Raw genomic sequence first — 18,702 nt, forward strand, 5'->3', positions numbered from 1 at the left:
ACATCTTTTTGCTGAAAAATAAAAAGATAAATATCAGCATTTAGTCTTTAAATAGCCCTCTAATTATAATATGGTATTCTTAAAAGAAAAATGCAAAAACTACCTTGTACAAAGCAAATAATACCTACCCCATAATCACTGAATCATAAATTGCAATCACGGAAGGTGATGAGAAAGTTTTCCTTACCATCAGTATTAAGAGATGCATGATTGAATACAAAGCATGCTTCTTTCTTTAAAATTCATTGTCACTTTCCAATGAAAAGCTTCTAACACATTTGCCAACATTAAAGCTCAAAGTCGTGGATATTAGAAGTTGCCCTCAAAACAACTGAATATTACTATGAAATGAAAATTTCCACTTTCAAGTCATATTTACATTGGTTATTTTAACTTCAATCAACTTGTTCTCCTTTGGATCTACACAGAATTTGCCATTGTAACTTCTAAGTTATAATGGTATTATTAAACTGGTATTAAAAAACTAAAATAAAAATGCTCTATCATGAAGAAAAATACTGTACCGATGGTTAATGTTTCAATAACAAAATTACCAAGTACAGAAGAAACTGTCCAGTGTACTGATACAAGATGAGCTGTATCACTAGAGCTAAAGAGAACATCTATCAAGTTTTAATGTAAGACCAGAGAGAATGAAGGAATAGGGGACCACTCTATCCTCAGAAGTCAATACAAGATAGTTGATTTGTGTATGAAACCACTGGATCACCATTTTCTATCCACCTTAAATAGAGTCTGACTTCTACATTATAAACTAAAATATGAGTGTTTCTCTGCCGTGTTTTAAGGATCACTTTTATGAGTCAGTATTAGACCACATGATGCTGTTAAGAATTAGTGCTTTGGGGAAAGACTACAGATTAACCCACAATACCTGTTGCTTTTTATGTAAGGCAAAGAGTTATTTAGCATACTATATGCACGAAATTGCAGTGGCTGTGGAAGAACTCATCACAAACAGTGAATGAATTGCTAATTACAAATGTTAAGAATTATCCCCTGGTAAGCTGCCCAAGACATTTTATCCATAAGCAGTATGACTATCGTTTTTAATTAAAATTTAGGATGAGTGTCATAGGTATGCAAGAAACGCAAGAGTGGTTAATCACAGCCTAATAGAGTAGAGAAGTTAGAAGCTAGCCTATAAACACATTATCACGAAAAGAAAAATTAAGAAGTGAATTTAACAGGCATATTTGGAATTTACAGAAGAAGCAGAAATAAGAACAGATATCAGATGAGTTCAAAGAATGATTCATTTTAGAAGTAATTCAATGCCATGCAGGCATGGATAGCAAAAGAAACATGAGAGAAGCATATTTTTGGAGCATGTAGAATCTGGATGATCAAAACAGCATTTACTTCATTACTACTGCTGCTTCTTATGTGAGAAAATGTTTAATTGCTATACGAGTAAGATCAGTCACAGTCAGGTCAAACCATCTGTAGACAGGGAAGTAGGACAGTATGTAAAGCAGACAAATGCCAGTCTTTCTTTTCATTTGAGCCAGTGCTGTTTTAAAAAGATGTCAGACAAATTGGGAAGAATTCATACTGCACACTGTATTTGAATTCATTATTCCTTGATGATGAAGGTGAGGTATCACCATCCTTCTTGCATGACACCGCATTTTTTTAAAACAGCAAACCAAGGTATGTTGACAATCTCTCCCAGCTGTCCATTGGCCACCAATTCTTTCATTTTAAGTCTACTATTTCTTTTCAGTATTACTTTGAGTTCAAAAAGTGATGTTATCATATCTATTTCCTGTATCCAGTACAGATGTGTTTCCTCCTTTGTAATTCCTTTCTTCTTGGTCAGTATTCCCAAAATCTATTCCTGGCAAGTTTATCCACAAAATAGAGAGCTCTTCTATAAGCTGCCAGCAGGAGCATCTTGTTCCTTGTTTGAGACAGGAGTGTTGACTAGCTGCCTAGCTGGAACCATAAAATGTAATGTGGAAGCATAAACTGCAACACTAAATCCTAAATCAAGGCTATTAAAAAGTTACTTAAATGACTCAGATGGCCTAACAGCAGAGATCTGCAAAAATATATTTTGCTTGTACCACATTCCATTCATATGGTTATTGCCCTACCTCAGAAACATGAAGCTTCCAAATATAATGCATCCTTTCGTTGAGAATCTATGCATTTCTATATAAAAAATTAACAAGCAAACTAATTAACAAATATTAACAACTGTTCACGTAATATATATGAGATTCTAATCTTGCCTATCTTAGACACTACTTAGATCTTGCCTGTCATACACGCGTATCTTAGGCTGGGATGAATGTCTGTCTGCAGGTGTCTCCCATTTCAGAGAGACTTTCAGAAGGTTCCTGGATTACGAAGTTAGACCTAACTTGTACATAGCTCCATAGAAATGTAGACTGACACATCAATGTTCTGCTACTTAAAACCCATCTGTATGAGGAATTTTTTGAGGAGCAAGAAACATTAACTTCTACCATATTCTTATGCTTTTATTCAGATAAATTAGATGTTTGTGGTCTGGTATTTTGATTTCTAGATTGCTACTGCTAGATTGCAAGGATTAAGGGGAACCATAATAGCACTTCAACCTCCAACCTGGCACACAGCCCAGAGGTAGGTCTTCTGGCTGGAGAGAAAGTAAGAGTGTCCTGCTTGGTGCTTTCCACTAAGGAACAGACTTTTGCTGAAGATTTCCTTCCTGAGATATAGCACATGGGAAGTCTCATGTTTAACCTTCTCCGTACCAGCCATGCAGGAGAAACTTAACACAGTTTACAGGCTGAATACAGCTTAGCATCTGACAACTTTCCTTAATGTGCATATAATTTGATTTTACATTATATTACTATAAACACAGTTTCTTTAAAACAGATTTGTATAAAAATCTTAATACATGGATCCAGGAAATATTTAAGAGGGGTACATAATGTCAAAGGCATGTTTAACATAAGAAGATGTACATAATGTTCCCTTTGAGGGTCTACTGAACATCTTTACTGTGACATAAAGAACTCATTCATCATTCAGGTGAAAGCGTATATATTGAGAAGCTCAACATATTCTAGCATTCACTGCTATTTGGGATATACACAGGTGACATACAACAGCTGCCATGAGGTGGGTGGTCTGAAGGACTTTTTGTCAGCTTGCTGATTTATTTGCTTTAAAGAATAAACTGATCTCTGCTTTGAGAATGAAGCTTCTCCCTATTGTCACTGTCAAGTCAAATTTTAACTGCTGAATACATACCCTGTGGGGCTGACATGCAGATGGAGAGAAATCTTCTGGTGCAGATGTCTGTAGGCTCTGCTGCAGATAGTGGATGTTTCTCTGTAACATACTGTCAAAGCTTATTTACCTGCTGTTCGTATTGTTGCAGCTCAGCAGGTGTTTCACCTCTGTCTTTATCTATATCGAGCTTTTGTGCTTCCTATACTTTTAAACATGTTTTTAAAATGTCTAGCTACCAAGCTGATAGGTGTGGTGGCACTTAGCAATGGAAGTACATAGTTCTTCATTGTGCATGGATTTCTGTTTCTCTTCTAACATTACATCTGATCCCTTTTTAGATCTTTTCATCGTATTAGATGCATAACCCTGAAATGTGGCCCAAACTCTAGGTAAAAGTAAATACTGATGTTACATTTTCTCTGCATTTCAAGGAAAAAAAAAGACAAGTGCTTGAGTGCCATGTGCATGTAGAAAGAACCAGAGCTGGATACAGCTCTTGTCTGTATAAAGTAATTTTCAAATTCTATTGTTTCTGATGTATTAATAAAACTGGGTTAACTCTTCCCATGTTTATTTTAATGCCCTAATTACCTATAGTTACTAAAACCCCTGTTCATGTAACATTTTAAAATATTTTATATATTGTTGTTTTTAAAAAAAATCAATTCTCCTCTGAAATTAAACTAGAAGTCATTTAAACTCTGTTCCAATATAGATGTTTTCCCTCTCCTTTTGGCTTTAGATAAGTATATATTAATGTATTCAAAACCAGAAAAACAAGATGCATACATGTACATTTTAGCAAGATGCATCCACATTCATATAAGGTTGAGGGAGGCGAGGATAATAAAGCTACACTTTCTTAATGTGGTGTCAGTGAAGCACATCTATTCAAATATTCTTGGCTTGAGAAAGCCAGATGTAGTACTAATGTAAAAATAATTCAGAGAATTTTGCTCAGACTGTGAAGATGACAATTCCCATAAATTGTTTAGGCATTGTCACAACACCACTCAGTTAAAGCCAAACAAGCATCTGATTCTTGCTTTGAATACCGGTTGATTGACTGCTGTTACCAACCATTTAATGGGACTCAAAAGACAGATGAAAGACTATCTCATTTTAGCATTCTGAAATGTCAGTAACAAGAAAAGTTCATGAAGAGAGATTTAAACAAATGTTTCGAAAACACATTGTCAATATCTACCAAATATACTACTAAACATCTTTATTTGTAATGAGTTATTTGCCAAATTCATTAATCAGATACAGATTATAAGACAAGTATATTTGTGAATAGCTGAGCCTAAATTTCATCCAAATAATAAAAAAAATATACGAATATACGATGTTAAATCATCTTGTAATTTCTCTAAGCATTTGGATGCACACAAATACCTAACTGAATGTACAAATGTGTACAGAAGACATCATATATATATATATATATATACACAGAGATATAAATATGGCACATACATAAAACAAGGCAATAAATATTATATACAGAGAGAGAGATGTATAAATAAATCTCTTTTTGGTTTTGACTGATCTGGATTTTGCAATATTGTCACAAATTTAAACAGCCATCCTACAATATTTTTTCCTCTGTACTGCAGGCAACTACTTTCTATTTGTTTTGTAACAGTATACCTCTTCTAAATAAAGGGGGCCTAAGTGCAAACAAAAACATTAACAGGAAATAATATTCAGCATTTACAAAGTGCCTGAAATGCTGAAAGTCTTGCATAAGTATTTAATAATAAATCCTCAAAACAGTCCTCTCAAAAACAGTAATATCCCACCAGTACTGCTGTGGGAACAAGGACCACAAGGGGGACCACAAGGAGGAGCAAGGCACCACAAGACACAAAGCAAGCTGTCACCAAAGCCCCACATGGAGTCCTGGTGATTAAAGTCACCTTTTAATAGCAGTGCTTATGCAAAGCTGGTCCAAACTACAGAAATATAGAGTTGGTAGTAGTTCCTCATTAACACTTTTTGTCTCCACTACAGTGTTAGTTTTGACACAGCATTAAGAATGAAACAATTCAGGTGCTGAACGAAGAGTGCCTGAAAAACAGTAGATGAGGCACATGAACCCGGTACAGTTTTTATGATGATGAAAGAACAGTATTTGCTAAGCAAAAATGGAGTATAATGTATTGATCCCATCAGTTAAAAGCCTTAGAAAATTGGATCTTTCCATCAAAATTAGCTCTACCAGAAAAGGTGTCTGGATCAGCAGTTTTCCTTTTATTTTATGCTCATCACGCCTTTAAGGGTTTTGCAGAATTTGGGGATGCACACAGCACTTCTGTAAAGTTTTCCTCTTTTTTTCAGATTTCTTTGTCCTTAAGGATGCATCTTCAAAACCAATAGATGTTTTCATCTTTTTAAGATTTTGTAGTCCTTAAGGATGTTATCTTCATAACAAATAGTTGTTTTCATCTGTTTAAAGATTTCTTAGTTTCCAAGGATGAAAATGTGTCTTCCTATTAAATTGTCTGCACAAGAAAAGACTCCAATGAAGATGTTTCTATTCAACTAGTTGGGATGGCAACGGTCTTGGAAAACTTCCCTAATGTTGCATGTTTTGTTCTTTATTTCTGAGGATACAAGCATTCCTTGGTCATAAATATTTTCATTAATAAGGTTAGTATGCTTTGGAGTAGGAAAGGTTAGATCCACTGAATGATTGCTTATTGAAATGATTTATGGTGAATTTTTGTTATGAATATTTCTGTTTATTAGCAGAGATCTGGAAAACGTTGCAAAGTATATGAGAAGAAATGCATCATGGTCTTTAAGTATTTTATTGTTAAGGCTCCCTGTAAAAAGATTTTTTATATTTCTTTCTTTTTGTCAGAGAATCCATAGAAGAACAGATGTTTTCTTTTCCCTTGAGTATGAGTTAAGACTTTGATTTATTCAGATTTATTAAGACCGTCCATATTCTTTTTGAAATGGAACTATTGCTCATTGACAACATGCACAACAGAGTTCTGAATCTCTATTTTTAAGGAAAAAAGACAAAGTTAAGAGTTCACATGAACTTTTGTCATGAATGTCAGTATCCCACGTCTTCCAACACCACTGCATTCAACCTCTGACACAAATTCAGGAAAAAAATGCCCAAAACATAAAAATCAAGCTGTACTCAGTACAAATAAGAAAAAATACCAACTGACCTCCTGAGACCATGACCTATTCCTTGCTATAAACTTCTTTTAAGACTCAACATCTAACTTGGCACATATAAAGAACCAGACAAATTAGTAAAGTAGAAAATAAAATTAATGTAAAAAAGCTCTTATTTTGCAGTATTACTACTTGCCTGTCTTCCCATGTCATCTGGTTTCTTAAAGATCCCCAAGGTGAATGAATGGTATCTTTCAAGATATTCCCAACACATCGCACAATACATTCCTAGGTTTAAAGGGCTGACTGCACTAAGAAAAATCCTCAACATTCCTGAGTTACTTCATTGAAGAATCTTACAACTCTTGTTGTAAATACAACTAACCCCAACTCCAAGCTCCACTATCATCTAGTGAGAGCTAACCACCCTGGAGAGGTGGTTAATTAATTATACAGCAATTATCCCATAGTCTCTCGGTGCACAGACTTTCCATGCACACCAACTGAAGTGCCAGCTATATACAAATGGCAAAAACAAGAAGACAAGCCTAGAATAATCACCGGGATGTGAAACTTCTGTTCAGATAAAGCAGAAGGACACAAATGTAATTTCTAGCATTGCAATGATCTAGGCAAGGTATTTTGTACAATGTTTGGAGTGTTGATGATACTCTGAACAGTTATCATTAAATCTGTTGTACCTTGAAATTTTCTCTATATAGGAATACAGTCTGAGTAAGGTCACATCTTTGCCAAACCACACACTTCATTTAGCTTTAATAATCGAAAACTACTGTCGAAATCTTTATAATCAGCAGAGAGAATTGCCTAACATCCACCGCAGAAAAAATGACTTTTCAGGCATATAATTTACAGGCACGATTGATACAGGAAGAAAATGAAGATGTACTTACCAAGAAAAACAGAGGACTCACAGTAGTAGTAGCCATTGGGTTGCTTTTTTTTCAACATGGAGCAAAGATCTAAGCGATGAAGGACTTCATCTCCAAAATACTGGTTTTTAAAATCTTCATATAGGCTTGAGTCAATTTTTTTCACCTTTAAATATCAACAGAAAATTCAATCAGGCATTCTGCTAGGAGACTGAGTTTTCACATTTAATTCCTATAGTTTTTGTTTTAACCAGAGTTATAATTAGAATGGGAAATTGCTTCAAAATGCAAAAAGAATACTGAAACAACGTTGTGCCAAATCTTCTTTCTCAGTTAAGCAGTTATCTGGTGCAGAACTTAAACATGGAAATAGAAGTGTCATTACACCTCCTGTCTACTCATCCCTCTTCAATCCTGTGTACAGCTGTGTACAACACTATAACTGCTTTAACTTCAAGTGGCTTGCAAGAGTCTTCATGGAACACGTAACTGGAAATAATTCTCTGTCAGCACCGGGCATGTTATTACACAGAGGAATCTCAAATGTTTGTCAAGGAAAGTTTTCTGTGTTTTTAAAATCACCCAACAGGAAAACATGTTTCTGTGTAACCAACACGAGGCTTTTTATGTCAGCAAATCCAAAAACTTACTTATATTTCTGGACTTTACCTATCAAAAAGACTGACTCAATTCTAATGATAAATATTAATGATTCATAATATCAGCAGTAATAATAGTATTTTAGCAGTTTAGTGCTCCTCATTCCATCACGTTTTCAACAAAAATGATGATCTCTGTAGAAACTATATTTTCGCCTTCAGTGTACTTCAACATAATAGCAGCTCCTCTTTAAAAACTGCTACGGTGTGCTAAGGGATGTAAGCAATGGCAGCAATCTGTAGCACCTCCACCCAGGGCTCCCTCCAGCCCAGATGCTGGAGCCAGCCCAGTGCCCCAAAGACGCGGGGTCCCTGGTGGGGATGTGGGGTCTCTGGTGGATGTGCCAGCTGCTCTCCTCTTTGCAGGTGTGAACAGTAGGGAAGCTGGACACGTGGCCCTGAGACACATGTACAGGCACTGAGGACGTGGACATGTCTGGTAACACGCATTGCACAGACAAGGCACTGACACAGACAGCCCCCAGGGACAGGGCTGAGTGCAGACAGACCCCCATCCACCCCAGTGCCTGGCACAGAGATCCCACTTGCTCCAGCAGCTGACACTCCAGGCCCAAGATGCCCAAAGAGCCAGTCTGACTCCAAATCCACCCACACCAGACCCCAGTATCTGGTACCTTGTCCTTGTACCATGTGCACAGTATAGGGAGAGGTTACTCAGAAAGAGAGATGTTTGTAAGAAGACAGAACAGTCTGCAGTGGTTAGCCAAAGGGCTAAAGTCACACAAGCTCCATTTTACACACAACTGGCCACCTTTACAACCCCCACTGTCTGTTCCTTTTTTGTTCCTCCTTGATCTCCCCCCACTGTTCATTGCCCCATCAGTTTGCAGTCCCACTGACCTGCAAACTAGTCAGCAGGACTGCAAACACCCTGCACCCTCAAGTTTATATCCCCAACAGTTGCAAAGGTATGGTTTGCCTGCAGTTTCCTGATAGATCATTAATTAGTGAGACGGATAACGTTTGTTTCTTGTTTTTGTCCCCGTTGGGTTTGTCTGACAGCTCTGTGACTCCATATATTCGGTATACATCTTTCCTTATTGTCCCATTTGACAAAGCCCTCGACCAGATGACCCTACAGAAATAAGCATTCCTACACTCTTCAGAACCCTAGCAATCAGTGTGACTGACCAGTTTTTGCCCCCACTATATCTCCTAGTTGTATGATAGGGAGGTTTGTGTCTATATGCTGCTGTCTGTGGCTTCCCCCTTCTTTTTCTATCCCCTTCTGCACTGGAAAGGTCCTCAACCAGGCGCCATAAAGTAGACAGATGCTTTCCCCTTGCACATACCCTTACCCTACCTCAGTTCATCTCAGCATTACATTTAATCATTTCTTGTGATGCTTCACAATTAGTCACATGCAATATGTGCTCAGTGGTGGTATTTCTACCGAGCTTTTACTTAGATAAAATTCAGAAGCACTATGCTTGAGTAACGACCTGCACAGCTGGTTCTCTTTCCCCTGAACTCTAATTTAGTAGAGGTCAAAAACCATCTTTCCAGTTCCTTAATGTCTGAAATGATGACATCTAGTGGTGGATGTTTTTCATTTAGGGTAAATAATCACAATGGAAGACTACATGTATTCCATAGTCATTTTTATTTAAAATATGATATTCTGTGGCTAGATTGGTTTCTATGTACTAAAGTTATTTTGAAATTAAATCATCAGTTGGTGCTCTCTGGCTGACAGCTCTCTGAAATGCATTTAGACATCAATTAGTAATAAAAAAGACCTTTTCAGACAGGAGAACACTTGTCAAAATGTGAAGCCTTGAATGCTCATCAAAAAAAATGAAGAAAAGATTAAGATAACCTATGCATGCTACAATGAATAATAGCATTCACACAAGGCAGGGAACTTGCTTGTCAAAAACAGATCGGTCACGTGTGAATCAAATATTGAATGGTCCAAAGTGAGTTATGTTTGTGATGCACTACAGAAAGGTATTTGGAAAAGCAGCCAAGGGAAAACTGAGTTTGGAGCAATTTATGGAGCACTGCTTGCAATGGTTGCAATGAGATACAGATGGTGAAAGAAAGGATTAAACAACACAGGTGCATGGGAGAGTTCATTTATTTGAAAGTGTCTGCAGCAGTGGGGAAGAGAGGAGTTATTCCCATCTGGGAAAGCTGTAGATGCTGCTTACAGAGAGATGCTGTACTTGGGTGCTGGATGAGGAGGAGGAGGATGCCTGTGGAGGGATGGGCCTGTGCAAATGGGCCTGCAGAAGGCCAGGCTGCCTCTGTGGCAGTCACTGGCAGAGGCAGGCCGTGGGGAGAGGACTCGGCCCAGCGCGTGTCTCGCTCCTGACAGGATCAGGAGCCAACCTCCAGTCTGGAAGAGGAGAAAAGGGGGTGAGATCAAAGTTTTGGACTTCATGAAGTAGCAGCAGCTGAGAGGAGCTGCCCATTTATGAGTGAGGAGGGTGAGTACCGGGCAGGGAGAGGGCTGGAGCCAGGGAGCTGACGGTGACTTTGGCCTTCATAGGAGCAAACTGGTGAGCATACTTTACTGTATTGATGGGTATTTGGGCACACATATAGTAAAGCTGCATCTCTGAAATACTGGATACAAATCAGAGAGTTGCTGAGGCTGGGCAGGACCTGTGGAAATCCCCCAGTCCACTCCCAGCTCAAAGCAGGATCACCTGCAGCAGCTGGGCCGTGTCCAGTCAGGGTCTGAGTATCTCCAAAGCTGTACACCCCACAACCTCTCTGACAACCTGTTCCAGTGTTTGATCACCCTCGCAGTGAAAGTTTAATTGTTTTTTCATGTTTTAGTGGCATTTCCTGTACTTTTTGTGTCTACTGCCTCCTGCCTGTCAGTGAGTACCACTGAGGAGGATCTGGCTCTGTCTTCTGCACTCCCCCCATCAGGTATTTATACTCTGTGGTAAGAGCCCTCCTTGAGCCCTCTCCTGGCTAAACAATCCCAGATCTGTTGGCATCTCGCATGTGAGTTTCTTCAGTACCTTAACCATCAGCACATGGCTGACAGCAAGTTTTTACCTTCTACATTTATTTCTATAGCTTATTATGGAAACGGGCTATACAGCAGGCTATTAGATACCTGCTGAGATTACATATTAGATATGAGACTAGATTAATTACAATCTATACAACCTGAAGATAGACAGGATTTACTATGAGCTTTCAAGCTCCGTACCTAAAGGTGGTTTGGAGTTTCTCCATCTATTGGCTTGTAACACCAAGTCAGTAGCAGAAGGGTTCAAACATTATGAGGAGTTTGAAGGGTGTGATAGTACTAAAAGATACTAAGAAAAAATATAAACTTAGTTACAAGTTACAGCTTGCTTAGAATCAAGATGCATCTGTAGATATTGGCTGCATCTTTTCACTGGAACTGTTAAGATCTGTCTTTAATTGCTGGTAGCATGTTACTTTCTCCACGGTTGGGAGAATAAGTGTTAACTTGCTGTTGTCAATTACAGTTAGCTCCCAGGACTGCTAGGATGAGTCGTGAATAAAAATTTTCTTCACCAACAGAATGAGTTCGACATCAACCACAAGCTGTCCCTTGCCATCACTGCTTGTGCCCGAACAAGAGGACCAGGAGTGTTCTGAGACACATATGTCTGTTCTGTGGTATGCAGGGCAGTTTGCAGTTACTTACTATGATACGGAAGACTGCTCAGTTTACTTCATGCCTGACACACCTGATAATGAAGACCTTGACCTACTGCAAAAAGTAGTTGAGGAAGTTCATCCTCAATGCATAGTGACAAGCGCAAAACAGGACCAGAATATTGCCAAATTCCTGGCTGACCTAACAGCTAGTGATAGTGATAAAGATGTGGGAAAAACAGAAATTGTCTTGTTTCCTAACACAGACTTTGGCCTAGAAGTCAGCAAACAACGAATCCTATCTAGGCAATTTCCATTCATCCCATCCCATATGACTGCAACAGAGAAAATTCTCTACTTGTCCTCGGTCATCCCTTTTGAGAGCCCACTTGTAATACGAGCTCTAGGGGGGCTCCTTAAGTTCCTAGACAGGAGAAGGGTTGGAATTGAGCTAGAAGAAAGCAGTGTTGTGGTTCCTATTTTGGCCTTTAAAAAGTTTGTGCTGTCAGATACTGTGAATATGGACCAAGACGCTTACTGTGTCCTACAGATATTTAAAAGTGATATCCATCCTTCTGTGTACAAGCTGTCTAGTGGATTAAAAGAAGGATTCAGTTTATATGGGATTTTAAACCGCTGCAGGTGCAAATGGGGAGAAAAACTACTGAAGCTGTGGCTTACACGACCTACTCGGAACTTGACAGAGCTAAACAAACGGCTGGATGTTATCCACTTCTTCCTGCTGGCTCAGAACCATGAAACAGTCCTCACCCTTCAAGATTGTCTCAGGAATATAAAAAACGTGCCTCTTATTCTAAAAAGAATGACTCTTTCCCATACAAAAGTTAGTGACTGGCAAGCTCTCTATAAGACACTGTATAGTGCAGTGTGCCTTAGAGACACGTGCCGTTCTCTGCCCAGTAACATCGAACTCTTTCAGACTATTTCACGTGTCTTCACTGATGACCTGCACTACATCGCCAGTCTCATCAGCAAAGTGGTGGACTTTGAAGGCAGCATCTCAGAGAACCGCTTCACTGTTAGACCTAATGTGGATCCCACCATTGATGAAAAGAAACGAAGGCTCATGGGACTGTCAGACTTTCTTACAGAAGTGGCACGGAAAGAACTGGAAACCTTGGACGACCATATTCCTTCCTGCTGTGTGATCTACATTCCTCTGATTGGGTTCCTTCTCTCCATTCCACGGCTACCAACTATGGTGGAGAAGAGTGACTTTGAAATTGAAGGCTTGGACTTCATGTTTTTGTCAGAGGATAAACTGCACTACAGAAGTGCGAGGACTAAGGAGCTAGACAGCCTGCTGGGTGACTTGCACTGTGAGATAAGAGACCAGGAAACACTAATTATGCACCAGCTGCAGACAAAGATCTTGGAGAAGTCTGATGTGCTTAGCAGCGTGATCGAATACACTGCACACCTTGACGTGCTGCTGGCTTTGGCAGTGATGGCTCGGGAGAACTCCTACTGCCGGCCGCGCTTCACTCACCGCCACGGCTTCCACATCAAGGAAGGGAGACACCCGCTCATGGAACTATGCGCAAAGACTTTTGTGGCCAATCCTGTGAACAGCGGTGAGGCTGCCAGGCGAATAAAGATCATCACAGGGCCCAACTCATCTGGAAAGAGCGTCTACTTAAAGCAAGTAGGTCTTATAGTATTTATGGCTCTGATTGGCAGTTACGTCCCTGCAGCTGAGGCAGAGATTGGAGCAATTGACGGGATTTACACAAGAATCCACAGCAGGGAATCTGTTTCTGTAGGGCTCTCCACTTTCATGATTGATCTTAACCAGGTTGCCAAGGCAGTGAACAATGCTACAGAGAGGTCCTTGGTGCTTATTGATGAGTTTGGTAAAGGGACCAACACACTGGATGGGCTGTCCCTTCTGGCTGCCGTGCTGAGGTACTGGATCAATCAAGGAACCCGCTGTCCGCAGGTCTTTGTCTCCACGAATTTTCACAGCTTGATGCAGCTAGAACTCCTGCCTGCCTCACCTCTGCTGGAGTACCTGACCATGGAGACCCACCAAGATGGAGATGAGTTGGTATTTTTCTATCAGATCAAACAAGGCGTGTCCACTGTCAGTCATGCTGCCAACATCGCTGCGTTAGCTGGAATGCCAGCCAAAATTATTGAAAGAGGAGTGGAAGTATCGGAACTGATTCGCAATGGAAAAGCTATCAAACGTATCGATCACCCTTCAAAAGGAGACCAGATGGAAAAATGCAAGTCTGTTGTGGAAAAGTTTCTTTGCCTAGACCTTGATGATCCCAATCTGGACTTAGAAGAGTTCATGCGTAAAGAGGTGCTGCCTTCTGCAGCCTCAATTCTGTAACACAGCTACGTGTAGAAGCATGAATTACATGGTATCCACCGTGTTTAGCAGGACAGTTGAGTAATTTAAGCAATGATGACTAACAGCTTACACTACATTTCACTTGTAAAAAAACTGTCTGTAGTGTACGTCCTTTCTTATTGTTTAAAAAAAGTATTGTAGTTAAACATCTCTGCAATATGGTGTATGATATGAAAACAAGAAGGCTGAACAAAGAGAATTCAAGAACCTCTTCCACCTGTTGGATTATACAGTCTGTGCTTTTTGAGCCCCTGTTGTTAGATCCCCAGACTGAAAAAAATACTGTAGAAAAATCACAAAATATTTCTGCTGGTCTCAAAAGACTGTATAAGCAAAGTGTTTATTGTTTTGTGTTTGTGTCAAAGGGATTGTTTCAGCTATTTTAAGATCAGCATCAAAAGATTACAAATAAGTGCCTCAGACTCCCAGATCAGCAAGTAACAGTTGGCACAATACAAACCTCTGAAGTAAAGGCTGATGAATGGAAATATAGAGAGGAATTTAATGAGCTCTGTGGCTCTTTCTTACACTTTTCTTAAAACAGCATTTCTGTCTAAAATGCCAGAGATCCCAAGAGTTGCTATAAAAAGAATACTGGAAGTCAGAATCAGCAGGGACTGATTACAGGGGAAGCACTTTGGTTTTACTGAGAATAACTCTCTTCTCTTCAGGTCCTATATTACTATCTATAGGACTTGTAGGACTATTGTAAGACTACTGTCTATACTGTATGAGTATAAATAAAAACAAAATTACAAGTCTAGGAAATGGAAAACTATACTAAGGACGTAAGACAGAAACTGGCATTTTATAGTCTATTTTAAAGTACTGAGTAAAAGTTATGGTTAAGGGAATAATACCAGAGTCATAGCATTCCCCTTCACTTCTGTCAGTGCAAATGATCTTTACTGAACACAGCGTTTGATGAATTAGTATGCCAAAAATATTCAGGAACAAATTAATGAAGCAGCAGACACGATATCTAAGTACCACAGAAGTAATAACCTTCCCTGCAATGGGATAAGTGCCTGAGATTCCTTATCTAAGAGTAAGACAGAAGAGACATTAGATTTCTAACCGACTGCCAAAACTTGCTATAACTGCTCACAATATGGCCCATAAAATACATCAGCAGATATATTACATCTCTCTTCACTTGTATCCGATTTCAAGAACCAAAAATATTAATGCCACATACAGTGAGAGAAAAAATACATGAGGAAAAAATAATTATCTTCACACTATCAGTATTAAACATCTTATTTGCTTGGTATGTTTCACTGAAGATAGCAAAAAGACGAATGTGTCTACCAAAAGTTGTGAATTCAGAAACACTGCTTTGGTTTTGATTCAGTGCAGAATTTCTTCCTTTATGATGTGCTTTAGTATTACAAAATAAGTAGCTTTTGTTATCTCTAATGAAACTAGGATAGTGACGAAGGTTTAACACAATTCACATTAAAAATACACAAATAAATGACTGAATCATGCATTTCCTGCTATTTTTGGTGCAATCATAATAATACCGTCTGCAAGATACTATCTAACATATTGGCAATATTACTGTTGAAGTTGAACGGTAGCAGTGTACAGGCCATGCACAACTCTTACAAGTGTTTTAAATACAAAAGGATTTTTCTCACTGATATATTTGGCTAATTATACATGCAGCACTCTAAATATGTACTATATATTAAATATATTAAATATTCATACAAGATATTTTTTGAATACCTCCTTGTCAGCCTCTGCCCAGGCTAAGGATACACTGCTTATTAACCAAGTAGATGCCACCTGAGCAGTTTAGCTGTCAGTCATCCACTTACAAAATCCACTTCACCATATCTGCAGTTCTGGCAGCACTATGCATCAAAGGATCTCAGAATGTCATACAGCATGTATCAAATGTGCCTCACACCACTCCCTGAAATAAACAGCAGTCTGGGTGAGTGAAAAACAGAGGGGTTGTGACTGACCTCCAGCAACATAGCAGGCTCATAAGGGAAGCAGGAATAGGAATGTTTTCTTTAAGTGGAAAACTCCAATTGCTTCTTTCACTGTTTCATTAGGTTCTTTGTACAGAAGATAATGAACCAATCCAAGATTCTTAGCATCCAGTCAAGTGTGGAAACAGCTAAGCACATGCAAGTAAATTATCTCCCTTTATCTCCTTCCACAAGGACACCCACAGGCACACTGTGCTTTCTTAATTTTCAGTGGCAAGTGGGGAAGTTTTCCATGGCACATGAGATTTTGGAACTGTCAAATTGAGTTGTGAGTTGCTCCCACTTCTGAGCAGTTAAGATGGCTCTTTAACCTGAAAAGCTAAGAGTACTCAGATAACCCTTTTCCTCACCCACATTATCTGAAATTTTTACCCTTTATTAATTTATATTTCCAAGGATTTTTTTTTCCATTTATCATTTTTCTATTTTTAGCTTAATGCCGTGCCTTCAAAGTAGAAAGCTGTTTTCTTTTATTAATTCTGAATTCTCACACTCTTTTCTTTCTAAATACCAGTATCAACTACAGAAAGTTAACATCTTTTTCAGAACATATGCATCTCTAAATGTGTTTATCTATATTAAGCATTGAAAAAGTTTTAAATTTTTTTCTAAAAGGAAACGTTGGTGGAACTCAGATGTCATTATTAGGAGGGTGTCTTAAGGTATTGCTTCAAATTAGAAAACACACATTTTAAAAAAATTAAAACAGTTATGAAGCTGTAGCTGTGAACTACAGTCAACTACCTCATTCTATTTGCTCTTTTACATGTGTTTTCATTCAAACTTCATCCACCATTTCTTGTTTTTCCATCCCCATTTCTTTTTCATACTGTTGAATGATCTGAGAATGCAATTAAATGTTTTGTTAAAATGTTCTACAAAATAGTTATTCCTTTTGTGCTTCATGTTTGTTTCAGTAAATCCATGAAACTGTCTTACTGAATGCATAGACACAATGCAACTAGAAACAATGGTTACGATGCTTATGACAGACAGTGGACTGACAGAGAAAAACTCCTGTTAAAATAACTTACAGATTTTTAATATATAATATATTTCCAAACCTTGTATCTTTAGAATACTATATGCATTATCCAGTATTGTGGAGGACTAAAGAAGATGATTTGGAATGACACTGACCTGGTTCTGTCAGTAGCCATGAATATCAGAACACAGAAAATATCTATCCTGAGCAATAGTTCATGAAAGGTAGATAAACATTAAAATAATAAAAAACAGCTATTAAAAAAAAAAATGGAAAAAAAAAGCACCCTAGTTATCTGAGAGGTTTTAAAAAAACAGTTAAATTAATATTCTAGAAGAGCTGTACTTGTAAAAGCAATTGTTAATACAAGCAAAAGCTTATTTGAACTTACAATTTTGAGAGCTATAACATACCACCTACAACCTGTGGACAAGTCCTTATTTCTGTTTCAGAGCAGATATGTGTTATGTCCTTGAAGTTTCTTGATGTATCTCAGAACTCATTCCATTCTTCCAAATGATTTCACAATACTACTTAATTAAAATTTACATCTTTAAATTTTAGAGTTCTTTTATTATAATGAAAATTTTAAAGTATTTATCTTTAATGGTTGCTAACTCAACTTAAAATATTTATACTACGTACTTTAGTTCTTATTTTTAAAAAAATATTTATTTTGAAAATTATTTTCCTGGTCAATATCGAAGGGTCAAATAAAACATTCTATGCAATGTCAGCAAAGAAATTTTATGGAGATATACCTTATGGTCAATACTATATTACTGATAAACTAGTGTGAAATAAAACCCTAGATATACTAGTATTGAGTCTATGTACTTCTCATTAAAGTTACTGTAACTTGTTTGTATTTGTCTTTTTCTTGTCAAAAAAGCTAATAAATGCTCAAGAAATATATACCTGCAAGAAAGAATATGAATGCTGTGTTTCATCACTACCCTGGAATTCACCAAAGCATACTCAATCGAGAGAAGTGACAGTCTGCATATTATGCATCATCTAAATACAAATTCTACTGTTCGTTTGCTTACTTTCTCTCATACAGTAACAAAACAACACTATTCAAACAAACTGCATACAGTGTGATAGCATTTATAAATATATCATCTATACCCTAATACTAATTCTGTAATTTTGAGCAAGTACTTACATCCTTTGGCTTTGCGTAGTTTTACAGAAGAAAAGAGACCATGACTTTACTGTATTGAGAATGTCAAGTTTATTAACCTGCAGTACAGTACAGGACTACTGATTACACAGTAGATGTGCTAATGTTTTTTTTTTCTAAAATATCAATATTTTAAAGTCTTACCTCTTCAGCTGGTTACAAAGATATAATAACTATGATGCTACAGCATAAGCAACTCCAGTGTTTGTCTCCGAATTAAACTTTCTAGATTGCTGCTGAGCTATGTGAAATGTGAGCTCACCTCCTTACGTAGCTGCGTTGATTTTGACAACTTCATGAAAGTCAGATGGGGTTTAAAAGCTCTTCCTTCTCCTGCCAAGATGCCTTTTTCTTGAAATATCTTCTTCATAGTCTCTGAAGGGAGAAGAAAATATAGAGGAACTCAGATACTAGATGACAGAATGCTTAAAATGTGCAACTGTAGCATGAGTCACAGCCACACCACATTAAAAGCAAAACCAAAAAACAACCAAGAGTACTATCAGGCAGAGAGATTTCTAGTTAGCTTCAAAGGTGCGTATTATTCCATATGAAAATATTTTTGCATTTGCAGTTAATATGGGTCAC

General features: G+C 37.9%; 2 protein-coding genes across 4 annotated transcripts in view; one reads left to right on the forward strand and one right to left on the reverse strand.

The window, feature by feature from the left end:
- AKAP7 (A-kinase anchoring protein 7) overlaps positions 1 to 18,702 on the reverse strand; it is an 86,962-nt gene that overhangs the window by 40,783 nt on the left and 27,477 nt on the right. For all 3 annotated transcript variants that reach the window (XR_011095043.1, XR_011095042.1, XM_068677427.1), the window contains exons 6-7: positions 18,377 to 18,489; positions 7,308 to 7,452 (exon numbers count right to left, since the gene is read on the reverse strand). Coding sequence is in view for 1 of the 3 variants with exons in the window: in XM_068677427.1 (XP_068533528.1) it covers positions 7,308 to 7,452; positions 18,377 to 18,489 (258 nt within the window). In the remaining 2 variants the exon portion in view is untranslated. The remainder of the gene's footprint in view (positions 1 to 7,307; positions 7,453 to 18,376; positions 18,490 to 18,702) is intronic.
- Positions 9,925 to 16,106, forward strand: MSH5 (mutS homolog 5). The gene is made up of 3 exons (XM_068677426.1): positions 9,925 to 10,398; positions 10,754 to 10,849; positions 11,480 to 16,106. Exon 3 carries the CDS (start codon positions 11,481 to 11,483, stop codon positions 13,914 to 13,916), a length of 2,436 nt encoding a protein of 811 aa, XP_068533527.1. The 5' UTR covers positions 9,925 to 10,398; positions 10,754 to 10,849; position 11,480; the 3' UTR covers positions 13,917 to 16,106.

Source organism: Anas acuta, chromosome 3 (assembly GCF_963932015.1).
Source record: "Anas acuta chromosome 3, bAnaAcu1.1, whole genome shotgun sequence".
In the NCBI taxonomy this organism is placed as follows: Eukaryota; Metazoa; Chordata; class Aves; order Anseriformes; family Anatidae; genus Anas; species Anas acuta.